A 21,357-nucleotide genomic window follows, 5' to 3' on the forward strand; every position below is an offset into this window, starting at 1 on the left:
GATTTGGGGCAGCGCGTGCTTGTGTACATCCAAACAGGCATGTGTTGTGCATCGGCAAGAGTGTTTTTGTCTACTTCAAATAAGGATCCATCTGTAAAAGCTCTTGCTATCTCCACTGGCAAGGCCACTACAGCATTTCTTATCTTCAGTCATTTCATTACAGACATGGTTGTTTGTTCTCAGCATTCATCTTCAAATATGTCCCTCGCATCTGTCTTCTTACCGCCTTTCCTCTTGAGGACTGAAACAAAGCTAATTGAAATAAATGAACTGGGGAGCAAATCAGACTTCATTACATCGATTGTGTGGGGTTTCTGATTGCAGCTTGTTGAGTGAATGTTACTGAGCTCATTGGTAATGAAGAACTACACTGTCACAGCAAATTGCAGCCAGTCAGAATCTGACAGACTGTTTTTTTCCCACCCGAGTTATTAGATTAAAAGAAAAAGGAAAACAGAAAAAAAAAAAATCTTGTAGAGTCTTTATTTTCACATCAACTTTTGTAAAATACATTTCATTTTTATTGCAGGCAACAGGCTATTGGTCTTAAAGTCTAAGGAAGAACTGTACAGTTTATAAATTTAGTACAATAAACACTATACACAAAAGGGGCAGTGCGTGACAGGGGAAGAGGAGGGAAACAACTGGACTGCATAAATGCTATTAAACGAAAGGAACAGCAGGACTGAATAGTATAATTATACATGCCGTTTACGCACTCTACTTTTTGAGTCAGAGGAGGTAGTTAAGCACTTGTTAGTTAAGCTTGAGATAAAATCAGCCATCAAAATGAATTCACAGGCGTGTGTCATTTCTACATTATCTCACGGCTCCTTTTACCAATTCAAGGAACAATATCCAATCCAGTACATAGAAACAGAGTCTGTGGATTGCAATGGCTCTCAAAAGGTAAACATACAAGAATTGGGAGATGTAAAAAAAATTGACTTTGATAAATCAAGAAGTTTTTTCCCACATATAGTGTATCATGTAAACCTATAAATTGCAGTGGGAAAGAATATAATATTGAGCAAACACCTTGTTGAAGCATGTGATTCAATTTAAGAAGTATGTCTTAAATACAATTTAACGGAACACGATTTTTCCTACATCAGATCATTTGAATCCTTAAAATAAAGCCATATTTGGCAGGTTGCAAAAAATCTAAAAAGGAGCTATATTTGTAAAAAGGCAACAATATAAAGAAACATGCAAGAAAGAGCATTATCTATACCATGCCACATTGAAGGCGGTAAACAAAAATAGAAAAAAAACATGGGACAACAGGAAACATTTCAAAAGCTGAACATGACTCTAAACCTGATGAAAAGACGAGACTGAAACTGGACATTCAAGCTGCCACAAGGCCAAAAGCAACACTGAAGGAGCTGAAAGAATTTCCAACAAGGTTGTGTTCTGGATGTGACAGTAATTTCCTCTTCCTCCAAAGGAGTAGGGTTGAAGACAGACTTTTCTCCACCAGAAACTTGTGGGAGAATGTATTATGATCTGATGAAAAGAACAATATATGGTGCTAGCAACACGATACTCTGGGGTTACTTCTCTTCAGATGGATGTGAGGTTTTGGTTTGGGTGGATGAAGATTTATTACCAGTTTCAAATGAAGGCCCAAACCCTTCAGGTCTCAGCTAGTTGGTAAGGAATAAGATAACAATTTGTTTTTAGCATCAGACTAACTGCAAGTATGTATCCAAATAAAAAAAAGGAATGACTTAATGGGGATTTATTTAAAGTTTCTGAATGGGTTTGCAGGAGTCTAGAACAATCTTTGAACATAAACATGCCCTCGGCTTCTTAACGTAAACATGCATATTTTTGGCCTTAGAAAGGAAGCCAGAGTACAGGAAGAGAATCCACACATGCATGGGGAGAATATCCAAATTCTATTCAGAAAAGCTCAAGTCCTGGAATCAAACCTGTATTTAGGACTTTATTTTTGCTACAAGACAACAGTGCAAACAACTTTCCACTACTCATACAACCTGGATCAACTATTTTATTTTTTAAATTTCATCAAACACGATGAGTACTACATTATATGTGGAAAAGGTTTACCTATCTGGTCTCATTTCTTACGTCACAAAAACCTGTCATTTCAACAGGGAGGTCTACTCTTTGAAAGCTACTGTCCATTACCTTGATCTAATCACCTTTTATGGGGATTTTATAAGAACGTAATAACTTCCAAATCATCAATTCATCCGTTCTATAAGTTCTATTTCAAAGAGATTGTAGTCTCTGTTTCAAGATACTGGAAATCCTGGAAATCCCTGGAAAATCAGAATCTAAAATTGGCTTACAAGCGGATTTTCCCCTTAAGAGCAATCAACCTGAACTTTTTAAAGTCTCCCTTTGCTGGCTTTGTTGAAATGATGCAATCAGCCAGAGGATGTGCAAATAAAAAAGAAATCCGTAGCGCAATTCCCAACCCTGTTCGAGTGTCTTGTGCTGCTGAAAAAGCAATAACCCTCTCACTCTCCAGTCCCACGATCCAGCCCACGGAGGCACGCAAACATAGTTACACAAAAATAACAGAATCATCTGAAGCACCACAGAGGAGGAAAATCGTGCCTGAATAACAATGCTGTCTGTCCAAAATTCAGCATGTGAACTTAGAAAAGAAAGACAAAAAAAAAAAAAAAAAAAAAAACAGATGTGCACACACAAAAGCCTGAGTCAGGAAATTCAAATTCAAAAGGTGGTCAACAAATTTGCTCCCAAAACTTTAGACTAAATAATGTTTTAATTGTCATGTTCTTAATTCATCTGTTGAAATGTTGCCCACCCCCAAGTGATTATTTACCTCTGATGACTTGATGTTGCTCTGATACAAACCAAAATCTGGTCGGCAGAAACACGAAAGGGCTTGTAAACCTTATTAGGAAGGCTATGGAGGGAAGCAGTCCATAAAAGCAAACAGCCATATTCGTTCAAGTAAGTGTTGGGTTCAATAGCTCACTACACCTAATGAATACACAACGTAGTAATTCATTGAGCGAACTGCAGTTGAAGGGTAAAAAGGACAATTTATCATCCCTGCACATAGAAATTTAATTACAGTGCTGTTGTGGAATTAATATGCTCTGCTGGTTCACAACTGCTCCGAAATTGTCATTATTGAGAAAGTCAAACATGCAAATGAGTATTGCAATTCAGATTTATTAAATCTTGGATTTTGTAAGAAGCTAGAAGGCGAAAAGTCTAGCCTAACCATCCCACGCAGCAGTAAAAAAAAAAAAGACCCTGTCTGGACAGATCCATGTTGTCTATGACTGCTACTGCTTCTGTACTGTGGAGTGGAGTAGTCCTTCTAAATGCAGAGTCATTAATATCCCAGATGAAAAGATTAAAAGAAATTAAATAGTTCTAACTGTAATAATTCCCTTTAGTACATGTGCTTCGTCCCCACTGTTGCATATCTTATTTCTTGCTATTCTTCTGAATGTTAGAAATCCACAAAAAAATATTGCAAAGTGTGTTGAAGAGTCTTAAATAATATACCAGAATCCCACAACGAAAAACCTGACACTCTATGGTCAGTCCAGGCTCTTTTGTTAAAATCATACAGTGAAGGTCTTAGGTGCTTGCTGTTGCTGGTGCGTTAGCCATTGAAGCATACTTGTCCGACTTGGAATCCAAACTTCTGGTTTTTGCCGCCAAAGTCTGCCGGAGCAACATCTATGATGGGGAGCGGCTCTGCAGTGGGGGAGACAATCTCTAAAATGGTTCTTTCCTGGCCTTTACGAGTCTAAAGGAAAAAAAATCAAAATCATGATTAGCATCTGTTTTGGTTAATTTCACTAACCAGTTCCGTCCACCTTTAGCTCGAATCACTAATCATGTTAGGGGATTTAATGGTTACAAATGTATTCAATCCAGCTGACAACAGCAACACTGCCGACATGCACATTACTCTCATTAATGCTAATTCCACTCTGAGCGGCCTGTCTTTTTCCTCCGACACGTGCCAGCACTGACCTGGCATCCATCGTGCACTGCTGTAACGAAGGGGCTCTTGGCTTGTGTCAGCTCCTCGCCATTGCTGCCCCGGAAGCGGAGAGCATGCTGGTAGGAGCGGGAGGTGCTGTCAAACCAGCCAGCTGAGTTCTGACAGGTATAGGTGAAGCTCTGCTTGGCTGTGGCACTTAGCAGCTTCAGGAAGGTCAGCTGAACTACATGCACGGGGTTCCCATCCCTGTCAGTGTAAGAGAACTGAACGGCGCACAAAAGTCAGCATTAGTGTAATGAAGTGGAGGAGAAATAAAACGTGCGCTTGATTAATTTCGATGGAAAAGCAATAAACACAAACACAAAGCTGGTTTTCTGTCAGAAATTAGATCCCAAAACAGTGGGAGGGTTATGAGACCTCCAAGCAGCTGCACACGAGAAGCCATGAATGCTTGTCAATGGGGCACAGCTGCGCTGGGTCGTTGTGTGAATCATTCTGACAGCTGAAATCAACCGCTTCCAGTGTCCGATCAGCTGCTGCGTGAAACATGATCTTTCAAATCAAGCTAAATTACACAGGGAGCAAATGTATGAACTAAGAAGTACATGCAGTATATATGGGGTCCATATATGGAATCAAAGATGCATACACATGTACAGATGGCAAGATATTTGTTGGTAACCCACAATAACAAAACATCTAAAAAAAAAAAAAACACAAATATCTTTGAAACTACTTGAATTTTAAAGAGATGTGATGAAAATTCCTTTTTTTGATTCCATGTTTAAATACAGTCAGATATTAATTGATTCAGCGGAATAGTTATAATGCTTAAACAAAGGAAAATGGCATAGTGAGCTTAATTTTACATTTTGTAGCAACACCTTTAGCAGCAGTCACAGCCAACTTCTACTTCACAATGAGACGTCTGCATTTGCCAACATGTCGTTTTTTTTCCCCCGCTCCTTCGAAGAAAACTGCTCTCCGGGTTTGAAGTGTGACGTGTCGACATTAAAATCTTCAGATCTTTCCACCGATGGAAAGATCATTTCTGAGCACTTTAAGTTGTATGTTTTGGGTCTACTGTGCTGTTGAAGGATCGCTCACCGAGCCTGAGCTTTCTGACTCTACGCAGCTTGTCTTGCTCCATGATATCGTGGCAATCCCGAGGCCTAATTTAGCCATGCACAAATTTCCTGGCCCTATGTTGCAGCTTTGCCTTAAAACAAAACCAAACACCCTCTACGTTTCATGGTATGGCGTTCTGTTAACATAGAGCTAATGTGACTGCTGAAAAGAACTAGTTTTGTCTCATCATTTTAAATGGTATTCTCCAATAAACTTTGGATCTTGTAAATATACATTTTGGCAAATTTCAGTTTAGCTTTCTTGTGGGTCTGGTGGAGCCAGTGGTTGAAAAGTCCAATGTCTTCTTCCATGGAGCCCAGTGTGATTCAAAATGTGAGGTTGGCTGCAGCCACTTGAACGCTATATGTTTTATATTATTAAGAGCTGTGGTCGAAGGAACCATGAAGCTGCTTGTAGATGGATAGATGGATGATATATCTACCATCTTCTTTCTGAGCTCCTCGAACAGCTCTTGTCTCTCCATCTGCAGGACCGCGCTCAATGTGATGGACAGAGAAACACCAGACTATCCAACAGCATGGGGACAGCTGAGGCTTTTTGTAGTTGTAGGTAGAATCAAGCTTTAGCCTCAATGTATGTCAAACTGTACTTTGGTGAGACACCTTACCCCAGGGTTCCCAGGTCCAGACCTCAACAGCTACTATCCTGCAACTTTTGGATGCATCCCTCACCAATACACCTCAGTCAACTCGATTGGGTCATTGCCATGGCTCAGCATTGCAGAATGACATGCTGATGTGATAATTCAGCCATTTGTGCTTTTCTTTTAAATTCACCTGTTTACTCGGGGAATATAGTCTTAAATAAAGCTGCTCAAGGTAAAAATCTCGAGCTAGTCACAAGTTACAAGTACCTGTTTTTTTTTTATTGGTGCTGAGCTTTCTTTTAAGATGAATAATGAACATTTGATCTCCACATCAAAGATCTGATCTCAGTGGGTCTTTAATTTAGTAAGATAAAGGTTTAGTAAAAAAAAAAAAAAAAAGGCACCTGACCACATTCGCTGTTTTTGCAACAAAAACGGAAAAGAAAATAGAACAAAAAGTCATTTTAGTTTGTTAATTAATTTACCAGAATATATTCATCCCCTTATAAATATAAACTTTCTGCATTAGGTTTCAGAATGCTTGGTAATTAGGACATTGCGAGCAGCATACACCACTGTTTAAATTCCTGATATATCGTGCAGCCTTACTGTAGGTGCACTACCACATCTATCAATAATAGTTTAGTATATCTTTGCAGAACAAACAGCTAATCAATTTTAATTATTTTAATCATTCATAAATGAAAGGCATTTGTTTTATAGGAATTACTTTTCAGGGTAAAATGAAGAATTGGTTTAAAGACCAGAAAGGGTACCAATGCATTTTTCTTCACACATACATATATTAAGTTTGTTTGTGTTTGTGTGGTTATTTTACCTGTTTGCCCCTCCTGTATTGGCTGAACCAGCTTCCTGGTGTCTCCTTGTTCCATGGTGATAATTTAACCTGGGCACAGAATTTAAGGATGTTCAATTAAGTTTTGGGGATCAAGTGACAATTTATTTGTGCTTAATACTGCAACATCTACTTTATAACAAGAGACAGACTGAAAGCTCACCATCTCGATCCTTTTGTCAGGTTGGAGACAGGTCTCTCCGAAGGCTGTAAAGTTACAGAAGACCTTAATAGAGTCTCTGTGACAACCCTGATTAGGATCGATCCAGTACTCTCCTGAAACGGCACAATCACAAGTATGAAACCAGTACCTGAAGGTTTTTCATTTTTGAATGAATGTTGTTCTTCAGATCAAGCTTCTGTATTAAAATGTTGTCAGATATAACCCTTTATTTTCTCACCATCTTTGTAGTCCGGCTGAACCATCATGAGCTCTTTGCAGGTCCTGGCTGGGCTTTCAAAGGTTCCCAGAGGCTTTCTCATGAGCTCCACTTCATTCTTCATGGAAGAGAGGGTGGCAAAGACCTCCTCCATTCCCTCAACGTCTTCCAGAGGCTCATCCCCCTGGAGGAACTCCTCTGTGTTAAAATAGACATCCTCCTCCGTCAACGGAGTTGCTCCTCCTGCCTCATCTAAGTGCCTTCGTCTTTTCCTCCTCCTCTCGCGAATTGGCAGTGGTTGAACAAATGTTGCAGGGGGTCCCTGAAGGTTGGACACAAGGTTAGAAAAGTGGTGGAGGGGAATTCTAAAAGGATGAATTAGACGGAATCAACATGCCCCGAAGTGGTTCGCCCGTGGTACTCACCGCGGGTCCTGGAGGACCAGCAGGCCCTGGATCTCCTCTGGGACCAACAAACCCCTGGAATAAAGACAGGGACAGGAGACTGGGTCAGCCTCATTTTATCTCGTTCTCTCACACCTTTTGTCTAAATCCTGAATTTATCCCAGCAGATACTGTATGGCTGCTGCTTATAGGCTTTTCCAGCTGTGTGCATCAGCACTCTGTGGTCAAAGCCGTGACACACTCACTGTCAGGAAATGTTGTTTTTTTTGTTTTTTTTTAACAATATCGTATACGGCAGACCCAAATCCTATTAAAAGGCCCTAATGGAAAAAAGAAAACACACAAAAAAACAAAAAAATGGAGGGCAAGCAAAGCTGTACGACAAGCTTTTTGTTCCAAACATACTGTTTGTTGTAAACACAGAGGTGTGCAGTGATTAGGATGCGTCGAACATTTAGGCCAACAAATGTACGTTCTCCTTTGTCCCCCGCACGTGTTCCTAACAGCTGGTTTCCAAAAAGAGGTGTGAATGCATAAATAAGACAGATTACAATACTTACCGTCTCCCCCTTAGATCCCTTCTCACCAGCTGCTCCCTAGGAGTTGAGATAAGCACAATTAAAAGAATAAAAGCTACTGAAGTTTAGAATATGGAATTATTCTAGTGCTGCTAAATATCCAAGAGACTTGCTGTTTTACAACAATGGTATATAACCTGGTTGTCAATGGTCCTTGAAGCAAAAACAAAGTGTGAAAGGAAATCTACATGTCTGTGTTTTCTTTTTTTTTTGGTATTCAAAGGACAAATTGTGTGCAGAAAATTGACAATTTTACATTTAGTTATGAAGGACAGGGAGCAATTGTAAAAGTTAAGCCACTTACAGCCAGTCCGGGTACACCTGGGGGGCCAATAGGACCAGCTGGGCCGACCACACCCTAGGAGTGAAAACAATCCCTTATTGCCAGAGAACCTATCTTTATTTGTAGGGATGTAGATGCACCTAGTCCATCATAATACGACTGGTTACCTCATCTCCTTTAGACCCTGGCAAACCTTGATTCCCTCGCAGGCCCCTGTCACCTTTCTCTCCAGGCTCTCCTGGGGGGCCAATTAAACCAATCAAGCCTCCATGGCCCTGCAGACAGAGAAATGTGTCATCATCAATGTTCTCTGGCTTCTGATTGGCGCATATAGTATTTTGATCCATTAATAGCTATGGAGTCACTTTTTCTCCTTTTCTCCCCGAGTCCCCTTTTAATCCCGGTAGTCCTGGTGGACCCTGAAGTAGAAGTAGTAAATATTTGGTCAGCAACAGCAGTTCGGTAAATTCTGTACATTTAATTTTATAGCAGAATGTAAATTATTATCACAATGGAAAATCCACTTTCTCATTTATTAATATTTGCTGTGATCTTACTATTGGTCCAGGTGGTCCAGTCTGTCCTGGCGGTCCATTTAAACCTTGTTCACCCTTTAAAACAGTAAAGTGGGGTAAATATTACGGAGAGAAATGAGTCCCAATATTACTGCAAGCAAATAATGCTTTTCAAAAATGTCATTGCAGTTTTTTTCCAACTGCTTTTAAATACGTTTTGGAGACTGAGTTTTACAAATTACATTCTTTTCGAATCACTTTTTACAGATTCTCCATGTTCTTTTCTCCAGACATCTGGGGGAGGGGCTTCCTCTGAAGGGTGGACCAACAATGCATTTCTATTGGTCAGTATGCCGCCTCTGAACCTATTGCCCTTTTGTTGTTTAGGTGGGTGCAGGTGCAGACCAATAGAAATGCTTCTCAGTTTGTGTCCATGCTGACCAATGGAAACGCATGCACTTGCGGCGCACTGACAAATAGAAACGCAGTTGCTAACGTTCACCCTGACCAATAGAAAAGTGTCTTCACTCCACTCTTTAGAGGAAACCCCGCCCCCGAAGCGTGGAGACAAGAAAAAAAAAGTTTTTACGGGTTGCAGCAGCAAAACTACAAAAATGTAGCTTCAACATTTGCATATACGTTTAAATTGTTCTCAAAATGTTTTTTTTATTAAGATGTTCCATTTTTGAAACATGTTCTATAGTGGCAATAATACTGGAACAAAACGTTTCTCCAAAAAACATAATCAAGGTGAGACAAAAACAGAAATCCAACGGATAAGCAACATTTTGCTACCGTGGTCCACCCATACTAACCGCAGGACCCGGAATGCCCCGAAGGCCTTCTGGACCAGGCCTCCCTGGATGGCCTTGGGGTCCTACTGGTCCTGTCTTTCCCACTGGACCCAGAGTTCCTGAAGCTCCCTTTGGGGCAAAAGCACAGAGAGGAACAATACTGAGTGCTGAGAAGAAAAATGCACTGAAAGAGAAGCATACAGTCGCTGAGCTTAATGTCGTATTCCTCACTTTGACTCCTTTCATGCCTTGTTTCCCCTCCTCTCCTGCAGCACCAACATGACCCTGGCAGAGATTAAAATTCATGTCGTCGAGACAGTGGTGGAAGATGTTAGTTGTGAATAAGCTTATAATATGGCTAAAACCATATATATATATATATATATATATATATATATATATATATATATATATATATATATATATATATATATATATATGTATATATATATTAACACAATAAATAATCTCACCCTCCGACCAGGGGGTCCAGGAGGGCCAGGCTCTCCAGAGGCTCCTGGTGGCCCCTGCATAAAATCAAGTTAAAATAGAAGCATCTCATACCGTGACAAACAAGAGGAATCCTTTCTGATAATTCATTATGAATCAGATTTCCCCTAGGGTGCATTTATTAAGAAATCTACACCAGAAGAGGGTCCTAAGAAGTTAGCAGGTTTTGGTTGGACCCAGAACTATAGGTCCAGTGGCGTGATGGGAGGCTGCTAAACATTTCTTGTTGAGTATTCTCAACATTTTGTTTCTGTCGCCTTCCAATGTAAACTCCTCTAAAGTTTGTAGTGGATTTCTGATAAACACAAGTTTCAAATCCAGTCTACTCACAACGGCTTTCAGTGCTTTACAGTGCCTACATCCAAATAAGACTGTCCGATAGTCTTCATGGGCATTTTTCTTAAATTTCAATATATGTGGAGATGGAGAGAGTAAACACTGAGCAAACACTGGTCTAAAGGAAAAAGCGTTCCAGGTCCCTTAGTTGAAATGTGGTTCCAGACTACTTAAAAAAAAGGACTTCTTACTGTTTTTCCTATTTCTCCGTTGTCTCCTTTAGGTCCAGGTGAACCATCAATCCCCTGAGCGAAGAATTATAATTATAATTATAATTAGAAAAACATATTTAACATTAAATTAATGACATACCAATACTAGAGTGCAGAACATTCTGAATCAAAGAATTAGAACATTAAATCTTACATTGACACCAGGTTCACCAGGGGGCCCCGAATCTCCAGGAAATCCAAGTGGGCCCTATGAGCAAAAACGTTGCATCGAGAAAACATCTTGATTCACCTTTAAAGGCAGATTGATTGACTTTATAAGAGCTGTCAGGACAGGACACATCTGCTCACAAGGTTGCCTTTAGATCCATCTTCTCCTGGTGTTCCTCTGGGACCGGGAGGCCCCGCTGCACCGGGAGGACCAGCGTCCCCCTTCTCGCCCACATCGCCTTTAGCACCCTGGAGCGGCAGCAAATAAAAATGTCACAATGTCGAAGATAGTACAAAGTGATCGTTTTTGGCATTTGAGCAAATAAAAAACCCAGACATAAAGGCAAAGTCACTCACTGGAGGGCCGGGCTCCCCAACCACCCCCGGGTCACCGGCTTCTCCATCCTCACCCTGACAAAGAGAGAAGATTCTGACTGATGAAACAATCACACAGACCGCCGCTCCAGTCTATCGATTAATGCAGCCCTACTTAATATCCACATGTGTGTGTGTGTGTGTGTTTCTTCGCTGACAGGGTTTGCTAACCTTCTCTCCAACAAGACCAGGCTGACCAACTCCTCCAGGCAAGCCAGGTGGGCCCTGCGTGTGAGGAAAAGGGAAAGCTTAACCTGAAACAAGGGCAGATTTTAAATATTCATTTGATTTCTGAAAATGTGATTCTGCGGTATTTTTTTTGTTTGCGCGTCAGCATCTTTGCTCTTCCAGTGCTGAAACTGGCACAAAAATGTGACAGCGCACAAAGAATACGCAGAGAGTCAACTGTTGTTATAGTATTGTCTGTGGATAATGTTTAAAACATAAAAAAAAAAAAAATCCGAGTCCCCATCTTTTTATCAGTTTTTTTTTATTTTATTATTTATTTATTTTTTGCTTATGCATGCACATGCTAGACTGGGTAAGGGGTTTCACAGGCATGGGCAACCGCACTGAGCAACTGAACCCCCGCTGTCACAAGTTTTCCTCAAACCTAACTATGTTTCATTCTTTCCTATCTTTTCTGTATCAGTCTATTTATAGGGTGAACTATCTCTGGAGTGCTGCATGTCCATGTTTCTGGTGATAAAGCACTAGCGTGAGTCTCACAGCTCTCCGCCGCTGACTGCTGAATAATTGAGCAATATAAGAGACTGCAGAGGGACAGCCGTTACTAGAGGTAAATATAACTGCCTCTCCAAGATAATAGTCTTATGCCTCTTAATGATTCATGTTGCAGTAAATATAACTCTTTCACAGGGATAATACTCTAACACATTTTAATAATTGAACTTTCGAAACTGTGGAAAGCATGTATAAAGACGTGCAGCCTTTTTGAAAGGGAGCCTTCTTTGGCTCAACATCTTGGAGGCCTACACTGCTGATGTTTGAGAAAAACAACAACGTGGTTGTCATTACAGATTACAAATTATGAAATATTGGGATGACATTTAAAGGGGACACATCATGCTTTTCGGTTATTCCTTTTAAGATTGAAATCATTGAGTTGTGGTCAATGCTTCTGTCTGTATTTCTGGTCAATTTACTGCCAAGTTCCTCCATTTTAATCCTGTTCTGAGGTGCGTCTGAGAGCAACTCGTTTTGGCGCTGTCTCTTTACATCTCAAGGAGGCACTTCACACCCCGCCTCCTTCCGTTTTGCTGAGCGTTTCCACTTCAACCCTGTCGGCCATTTCTGTAGTACACTGGGGGACGACGTAACGAACAACCAAACAATTTGACTTAACCGGTTGTAGTTTTGGCATTCTTCAGCTTGGACTACAAAATCGCTCCAGGAAATATAAAATGGTGGAGTCGCAAAAATTGGTAAGCTGTAGTAGCTGTAGCAGTTCTGCAGCCATTACTGTGACACACTTGTTCAAAAACATGTAATAGAAATCAGTGAAAAGTAAATAGCTTGAAATCTATGAGCCGAAACGAATATAAAGATATCTACGCAGCTCCTGGACAGACTACGTTCAAACGTTCAAGTACACCACAATATTTATTAAAGGGCTGAAAGAGTGGATACTGCATGATAAGTCCACTTTAACGTCTTTATTGAGCAAATTCAAAATGAAATGTTGCTATTTTCAAACCGCATTGAGTTGTCTTTTCAAATATTAGAAACTATGGAATGACAAAAATTGTCTAAAGCGTTTTTCACATTTATACGTGATAAACGGGCTAGTTTGAAAACACATCACATCACCAAATGAAATTAAGCTTTTTGTTGCGTTTCCTGGTTTGTCTAACTGAATCTAAATTATCTGCATATGGTCCAATGGCATGTTTTCATGATAGGACCATGTGGAGAATAAACAACATCTGTGCTATACACACGCTACTGTCATGTAAGATACTATAAACTAAAATAAACCCTGAGAAGGAAGTCTTTCTTCACCAGGGTGGGTCGTCATCATGTTCCATGAGCTGAAAATGTGTGTGTAAACCAGCAAATGGCCCAACCCCAATGTAGATATTTGATTAAAAAAAGAAACCTCAGCTCCAGGGGATCCCTGAGGGCCACGTGGGCCATGCTGTCCTGGAGGCCCCTGAAAGAAAAGAAAAGAAAAGAAACATTTTTATGTGGATCACATGAAAAATGCAGCGTTACAAAGTGAATGTGAGCTGGTGCCTCCTAAATTAAATAAGAGTTAGATTTCAGCCCATGCTAGATTGCTCATGCAATGGCCCCTGTATCTCGGATTATTATTACACCGACATGATGAAGACGTCCAGACAGGCCATTACCCTCAATATGACAAAAGCTCAGACTCTTTCCCGTTTCGCCTCCCACCGCCTCTCTCTTATTCCCCCTTATTAATAAGAAACCTCTAGCCCGCAATATGCTCGAGCATATTCTCTCAGCCAGCGACAGCATGTGATTTGAGTTGTCTGTGCAGCTTAAGAGAGCACCGAGCAATTAATCTTAACAGTCCTTGGCTTCGGTTTTAGTTGAGTTGATGTTGAGCTGTGCTCTGAATCACTCCGAAGTATAAGGGGGAACCTTGTGTTGCAAAGACACTGAAACAGAGTGACAGACAATCTGCCCGGGGAGAGACCGCGCGGGACTGGAGGAAACACATATCCTTCTGGCACAGAAACATTTCAGCGTTATAGGGGAGAACTCTGTGATCCGCAACACTGACACAGGAATAAAACTTTCCCACTGAGTCCTCAGCGTCTCTCCTCTTGTCGATCTCGCTCTCTTGTTTTGGCTCCGTTTTAATGCATCCCCTCCCTAATCTGACTGCGGAGAAGGCGAGCTATAGAGAATCTCGTTGAGCGTGTGTTCATGGCTGACAGCGTTGCAAGATGACTGTCACAAAGGAGGATGCTCATTAGACAGCCAAGGCTGAGGCTAATCTGATTAGCAGCTGTCACACCGTCTTCCTGCTCACAATGAACGCCCCGCCTCTTCCTTCCACTCCGATGCTCCTCTTTGTCACTACTTTTCTCTCTTATGCTCATCCTTCCTTTTGCACGCAGAGCCACCATGTTCGTTCTTTTCGGCTCATCCTTTTCCCCCCATAAAGTAAAGGAAAATTGCAGCCCAAAGCAAACTGATTCAAAGTTTACATGTAAATAAAAATTTTTTTTGCCTTGTCATCGTTATTTTTCATATAATCTACCAGAATATACCCAGTGCAATGAAATAACATAAGGACTGCAAAAAGACATATGGGTAGTTAGTGCAAAGCAGACTTTTAAGGATCCCTGCTCTTATACTTAAGACTCATTTAGTTGTTAATGGTACTGTTGTGCTATGATTGTGATAAATCCCTTCTCCAGTCTCCCCATTTGTCACTGCTTACGATGGCTTCCTGGCATGGATTACAACAATTATTACCAGAAGCTGGAGCATAATTAGCATTATTAGTTCCACCTGTGTTTATTTCTGTAACAGCAAATCTAATTATCTGCACTCACAGAGGCGTTTTTTCAAGGTAAAACGCAAATTTAGATGAAATGCTCAACATTGCCAAAGCTATTGAACTGGGGAAGAAGCTCAACGCGTGAAAGCCCGATGCAGGGAGCATACATTTCCACCTAATTTGCGTGTAGTTGCCTCAGTTTACCAGTTAAGATGCAAAGCCCAGATAGCCTGATCTTTAAAGATAAGTCTAAAGAAACTAGCTTGGCGATAACAGGACTTGCTATTGATCAGCGCAAACTCATTCCCGCCGCTAGAAACCATTTCAGACTGGAGGAAGCCGCTGTCAACGATTATCGCCGGAGTATGACATGCGGCAACACAATCAGCACAGCTGTTGCTAATTACCTAAACGGCCGTAACCAATCAAAGTTTAATAAGCTCAGGTAGATTGCCCGCGCGCTACACGGAGCTCACACACAACTGAGACTTGTTTTTCAACACACACATTTTAAACAACAGGTACGGCAAGCAAGGAGTAGAGTCACGATTTGGGATGTACAAAAGATGCAGGCAAAGTCAGGACGCCCTTGGATATTTTAACGAATAACTGAAGGGAAAGAAGATGTACTAAACACTGAACCCAAGACTAACATTAGGCAAAATCTGACAACTGAGCTGGCCAAAAAAATAAAGTAAAATAAAAATAAAACTCCCAGGGTTCCAAGATGTTTCGGAGTAAAGAAAGACGTCTCAGAGTAAAAAGCCAAGAGCTCAACCCAAACAACAAACTCTTTGTTGTTTGGGTTGTACAACGCAAAGGTCACTGGACCCAACAAAGGGGGATAAAATGGAGGTTGCCGGTTCTAAGAGTTAGGCTCTCAACAGCATGGACATGATGCATGCAAAGCAAAAACCACAAGATAACAGAAAACTAATCTGACACCTAAACTAAGGTAACCAGAGCCTAAAGTGGGAGGATTCTTTGTGACTTAATGAGATAACTTATGGGTTTGTCAGGAAGGTGGTTTATGTTCATGACCGTGTTGCAATGGCAGCTGAAAACCCCAAATCCTGTGGTTCAGGCCAGGATCAAAATAGGATAACATTTACAGATTTATGACTGAGCTCCAAAACGAAACGAATGACAGAATTACATGTGCATAAATGTTTATACGTTACAGTATATTTTGTCCAAAACATCTCTGTTTTGAGAAACAAACTAAACACATTTGTGCCTTGCCTGGATATAGGTCCCTGTCACGCACTCTCCTCATGAGTCTATATGAGTACAAGGTTATAATATCTGAATGCAGTCGTACCTCTGAATAGAAATTTGATTCACTCAGACAGGCAGTTTGGGATCTTGGAAATGTGCATGTGCAACAGTTTTCCTCCCCCATTAAAAATAAACAAATGTAAAATAATATTTTCTCCAGTCCCCTATCTGAGTCCCTGAAAGACATGCTCAACATTTCATATAACAATAAATGTCCGACAAATATACCAGGCAATCAATAAACGAGGAGTAGGTTATTGCTGGTAATGTGCTTTTTATTAGATTCTGATGCTGACAGAGAGAGAGAGAGGAGGGAGAAAAAAAAGGAGCCAGTGCAGAGGCGTGGAAACATGCACAAATTCCCCAGAAAATATCTGACACTGCTATTTTGGCGCAAGTCGCCTTTGGTCATCGGAGGGCCAGCTCAACGGTCGGCGGAGTTGTCCCGCTGAAGGACGACAGACCATTGATTCAAACTCGCAGCCAGCGGTTTTTCTTTACACAAAAGATTTCTGCTAAAAAGGCCGGTAACCCCACAGTGTAAACTCAGGTTTAACGAGAAAGCTCTTACATTACAATTTCAAGGCAGACATCAGAGGCACCTTTCTGTTTTAGAGCATTTCGCACTGGATCCAATCCCCAACACCCAAACATTTTCAGCGGCACCTGCGCCCCCCCCCAGATCATTATCTTTTGAAGAGATGGAGGCATTTGCGTCACAGTCTCAAGGCTTGCGTTTAATAAATCAGTCAATAGATTCCTGCTCAAAGACTGTCAGTCTGCTTTTTTAGAACTGTCAGGAAAAGTGCCAAATATTGCTGTTATACAGCTTTATGGGTTTGCAATACAACAGCTTTGTTTAGGTGATACAGACGACCAAAGCTTTGCATTTTGTCCCACATTCCTCCGTTTGGAGCTCTGGAAAAGAGTGCCTGTTAACCGCAGTCAGCTTCTCTAAAGATGTCATGGCAAGCAGAGGAGAAGAGGGGATAGCATGCAAATAGTAGCAACACCTGGAGCACGCTTGGAAATGGCAAGATGTGCGCAGCAGGATGGCCCATGCACTTTTCATGAGCTCCCTGCACACGCGTTGGCAGAGAGAGAGCGAGAGAGAGAAAGAAAAAAATGGTGTTTGGGAAATTCATGCACCATTTGCATTCGGAAAATGTTGTATTCAGATGTGTTCGTATTTTGAGTTTGCCTAAGTTCCATAAGTTTGCCTGTGTGGAACATGTGCAGAGGTTACTGAGAGCTAAACTCACCATTGAACCAACATGTCCAGTCTCTCCTTTCTCCCCTGGGGGTCCTGGCATCCCCTACACAGCGACAAGCAAGACATGGAGTACAAATTTTCATTGGTAATGCACAAAGGTTATTTAGCCATCAGCTGTGAGGCTGAGGTAATTGTTTTTACCTGTAATCCAGAGGGGCCGGGTGGTCCCTTAAAGCCCCTAGATCCTTCATCGCCTTTTGGTCCATTTAGGCCCATTTGACCTCGAGAACCTGGCTCGCCATCCGCCCCCTTGAAATATCCAGAAATGCTTAGCACTGCAGAAAGACTTCAAAACACTAAGCGTATGATTTCAGTTACGGTTCATACAGAAGGTCCTGGTTGGCCCACAGGTCCTTGAATCCCAACAGGTCCAGGAGGTCCCTGAAAGCCAATTCAACACAGATTCACTAAGACGTGGAATGCTGTTTGTGAATCACAGCACAGGATGAGCTGTCAAGAAAACCAAGAAGATTATGAACTATATTGTTTCTGAGCTCATGGAGATTGTTGGTTAGGATGTCAGGCAGTGGCGATTTTAGGCTTTAGCATCAGGCATTAGCGAACTTCACTCAGCACCCATAAATATAAAGGCAGCATTATCCCAGTGTTATTGGGTTTACCAAACATGAGGCGACGCCTGCGACCCAGTTCAGGCAGACAACTCGAGCTGTACTGTTGCTTTATTCGTGATCTTTCTCACACACAACATTTCAAGTGTACCCTAATGATTTGGGCAATCTATTAATTTTTTTTTCACGTTTTGTCTTGGCATTTAAAGCGTACCAAATAGTGAAGGTAGTTGCCTACATGCATGTTTCAGGGCACTTTTGCTCTGCAAAATTTAATCTCAAGAGGGTCTCCTAATTGTCTGACTGACTTTATTACATCAACACAACATCTTGCATCAAAGTAGAAGGATCATTTTGATGGAATAGGAACATGTGTTTGTATGACCTTCAACTGTTTAATGGGTGGACTATTTAAACAGCTAAACCTCCAGCTGCGGTCTGGATTTTTGCGCTGCTCCTGCATGCCTGTCTGTCGCTGACCACCTGCATTCTGCTGCGGGTGCCAGCTACTGTTTGGTTCTCTTCTACCCTCCGTCTCATTAGGAACCAAGGTCAGAGACCCTTTCCTCACTTCCTGGCATGCGGAGGACATATTCAAGGGAGTGTACTCATCGTGCCCGACGTCTCCATGAAGTGACAAGTTCAGAGCAAAACTCAAACTTATATATTTATGGCCACTAAAAATGTATTAAAATATCTACACCTAAGTAGGTTGACTGAACGTGCTTTAAAGAAGGTGTATACCCGTAAAGTCTTTTCTCTTTAGCCTGCACCTACCATACCAAAAATCTGAACATCAGCTCTTGCAGTTGCCAGCAGCAGATAAATTTTGAATTTGAATTTCAAATAGTTGAATTCAGCTCCTTTGTCCGGTATCCCACATCACTTTTTTTCTAGACTTGATTGTGGTTGGTTGTCTGCCTAATAGCACATCTTTATTTGATAACAATAAATTGGATCCCTGTGCTGTAACACTGTGATGCCACTTATATAATAAGACATGGGAAAAAGCTGACGCACAAATGACTTATTTTACATTTCCGGAGATATGTTCTGTTTTTAAGAGAATTTGGACACATTCAATTGATCAATTAAGGTGAGGCAACACAGTTTAGATCAGCACAGGGTGAAAGAATGATTTGCTTTGAAGTTATAATGCCGATGGAGACAGATGAGCTTTTGGTTCGATATTAATTAGTATCAGGGAGTATTTCTTTCTTTCTTGTATAATATTAGGTTTATCTGTCATTAATAGTGTTTTAGTATGCCTATTCATTGGCTTGCTTGGCTCTGTTACAGATTTTGTAAAATACTATACAATAGACCAAGGGTGAAGTGGTCCTTAGCACTAAACCACTACTACCAAATTTCACCAGAGCAACAGCAGAGAATTCAAAAGGTTGCATCAGTATTACTGCATCTCAAATTAGTTTAGAAAGTCAAAGGATGAATGGCTGAATGGTAGATAATCAGGAATGCTGGTTAGACAAAGTCTTATTTGAAAATGCCATCTTAGATCTTTGAGAATCAATGCATTTTTTTTTTATTTCAGACATTCCACCAAAATTAACCAAAACACAAAAAGTTACTCGGAAATCTTTCTCATTGTGAATAAAAACACCATGTTGAAAAGTTATATATGAATGCAAAAAAAGAAAAAAGAAAACAAACTAAAAAATCAACAACACATTTTCTTAATGAAAAATTACCGCAAACATTACGGAACAACTGTAAGAAACTTAACATTCAACAATTGTTCTGCCGAAGAGCCACTGTCAGCTGTAGCTAACAGCTCTAGCATAGCCTCAAACACAATGAAAGGTATATTAAAAAAAAAAAAACATAACTTACAGATTCTCCTTTGTCTCCTTTGCTGCCCTTTTGGCCCGGTCCACCCGTCTCTCCCTACAGATTCAAATGTACAAAAATACCTTGTGAATAACCAAGTCATAACTGAGCATTAACTTCACAACAGACGTGCAGTCTAGACTTACTGTCTACTGCAACTACCTTGTCTCCGTCCTCCCCAGGAGGCCCAGGGGATCCTGCAACCCCAGGCAACCCTGCAGGTCCTGGTTGCCCATCTCGCCCAGCAGGCCCAATGGCTCCCTTCTCTCCCTAATGAACAGATAAGAAAACAGCACACAATCTGGCCATCGCTCTAGTGGTACCTATTGCTCACGTATTGCAGCTTGACACGTTGATTAATGTGTCACATACGGCAGGAAAATCGCTGCCAAGATTGAGTTTGCATTTTGTCGCTCAAACTGTCTTCGCCCTCTTTCCCATAATGACACTTTTTTATACCTAGTGGTAGGAGGTGAGCGTAGACAGAGAGAGAGAGAAAAAAAAAAAAAAGTAGCACTTTTCCAGCTCTTACTGGCGTGCCTTTCTCCCCGCTTGGCCCAGCAGGGCCCACACTGCCTGGTCGTCCTGGTGGGCCAATCGCTCCAGCAGGCCCAGCGGGACCCCTCTCTCCTGTAGCACCCTGAAAATAAAAAAAGTGCTTAGATGAGCTGAAGTGAGAATATCACATGAATCAGCATGTCAGCGTGGGGACGGCCTACTGCTTTATGAGTCTTACCGTTGTATATGGCATCAAAACAAGTCGATAAATGGTATGAAAAGCAATATGCCCAGAATGAAACTTACCGTAAGCCCTGCAACACCAGGTAGGCCTTCTCCACCCTTAAGACCAGCAGGGCCCTGTTAAAAAAAAATAATCACCATCCAATCAGTTTGGAGAAGTTTATTCATCTAAAAACCCCCAACCTGGTAGTTCACCTGTAATTTAAATTAAAGCTGCACACTTTAAGCGTGTCTGCTGTTAAAAGTCACGATAAAAATCTGGAAGTTTGCGTTACCATTGCACCGGGGGTCCCTCTGCTTCCCCTGAAGCCTTTAAGTCCAGCAGGGCCACTCTTCCCCAGGACTCCTGACAGGCCTGGATCTCCCTAATGCCCGCAAATGCACACGCTTGGGATTAGACACAATGGCGAGGTGGCCAGCAGATCCGAGCGATCGCAAATCACTTAAAAACAGCGAGTAATACTGAGAAAGTGTGTCCGTCTTTTATGGTTTGTAATATGCTCGACGCCTTAACCGTGCCTCCATAAATTATCAGTTAATTAGAAGTCAGGATTAGACTGAGAAGATAAGATATTCAGGCAGTGCTAAAGAGAGTACTTGGGCTTTATCTAACATTATTATTCATGGTGGTAGGTGACCTGACAATATGATGAATAGCACTCACCTTGGCTCCCTCCTTTCCAGCAGTTCCTGGTAAACCATGCTCACCTGGTGGTCCTGGTGAACCTGGATGACCTCTATCTCCAGCTGGCCCTGTCTCACCAGATTTCCCCTGAAGATAAGGCACACTATGTAACCGCTGATCAAAAACATCTTGCAGCTTACGCAAAAGGAAAAATAAATAAATAAATTCAACAGCTGTAAAAACGCCATTGATTAATTTGTTTACCTGTGGCCCAACCACTCCCGGGGGGCCAGGAGGTCCGGTCTTGCCTTGGAAACCCTGAAGAAAAGATAAATTAGTTAGTCTGCTGGACATCAGTTGAGATAAATCAGAATAAGTACAAGAAATCGGGGCATGTTTTATTAGAATCAA

General features: G+C 41.3%; 1 protein-coding gene across 1 annotated transcript in view; it reads right to left on the reverse strand.

The window, feature by feature from the left end:
- Positions 1–467: 467 nt before the first annotated feature.
- The window catches only part of col5a3a (collagen, type V, alpha 3a), a 72,439-nt gene continuing 51,549 nt past the window's right edge, over positions 468–21,357 (reverse strand). Inside the window, exons 37-66 of the mRNA XM_036148333.1 lie at positions 21,211–21,264; positions 20,986–21,093; positions 20,597–20,686; positions 20,385–20,438; positions 20,113–20,220; positions 19,743–19,850; positions 19,584–19,637; positions 17,491–17,544; positions 17,305–17,412; positions 17,153–17,206; positions 13,236–13,289; positions 11,288–11,341; positions 11,099–11,152; positions 10,883–10,990; positions 10,728–10,781; positions 10,553–10,606; positions 9,989–10,042; positions 9,747–9,800; positions 9,537–9,644; positions 8,764–8,817; positions 8,572–8,625; positions 8,374–8,481; positions 8,228–8,281; positions 7,906–7,941; positions 7,367–7,420; positions 6,963–7,263; positions 6,725–6,837; positions 6,544–6,612; positions 4,000–4,233; positions 468–3,769 (exon numbers count right to left, since the gene is read on the reverse strand). Coding sequence (XP_036004226.1) covers positions 3,623–3,769; positions 4,000–4,233; positions 6,544–6,612; positions 6,725–6,837; positions 6,963–7,263; positions 7,367–7,420; positions 7,906–7,941; positions 8,228–8,281; positions 8,374–8,481; positions 8,572–8,625; positions 8,764–8,817; positions 9,537–9,644; positions 9,747–9,800; positions 9,989–10,042; positions 10,553–10,606; positions 10,728–10,781; positions 10,883–10,990; positions 11,099–11,152; positions 11,288–11,341; positions 13,236–13,289; positions 17,153–17,206; positions 17,305–17,412; positions 17,491–17,544; positions 19,584–19,637; positions 19,743–19,850; positions 20,113–20,220; positions 20,385–20,438; positions 20,597–20,686; positions 20,986–21,093; positions 21,211–21,264 — 2,610 coding nt within the window. The 3' untranslated portion in view covers positions 468–3,622. The remainder of the gene's footprint in view (positions 3,770–3,999; positions 4,234–6,543; positions 6,613–6,724; positions 6,838–6,962; positions 7,264–7,366; positions 7,421–7,905; positions 7,942–8,227; positions 8,282–8,373; positions 8,482–8,571; positions 8,626–8,763; positions 8,818–9,536; positions 9,645–9,746; positions 9,801–9,988; positions 10,043–10,552; positions 10,607–10,727; positions 10,782–10,882; positions 10,991–11,098; positions 11,153–11,287; positions 11,342–13,235; positions 13,290–17,152; positions 17,207–17,304; positions 17,413–17,490; positions 17,545–19,583; positions 19,638–19,742; positions 19,851–20,112; positions 20,221–20,384; positions 20,439–20,596; positions 20,687–20,985; positions 21,094–21,210; positions 21,265–21,357) is intronic.

The sequence above is a fragment of the Fundulus heteroclitus genome, chromosome 16 (assembly GCF_011125445.2).
Source record: "Fundulus heteroclitus isolate FHET01 chromosome 16, MU-UCD_Fhet_4.1, whole genome shotgun sequence".
Lineage (NCBI taxonomy): Eukaryota > Metazoa > Chordata > Actinopteri > Cyprinodontiformes > Fundulidae > Fundulus > Fundulus heteroclitus.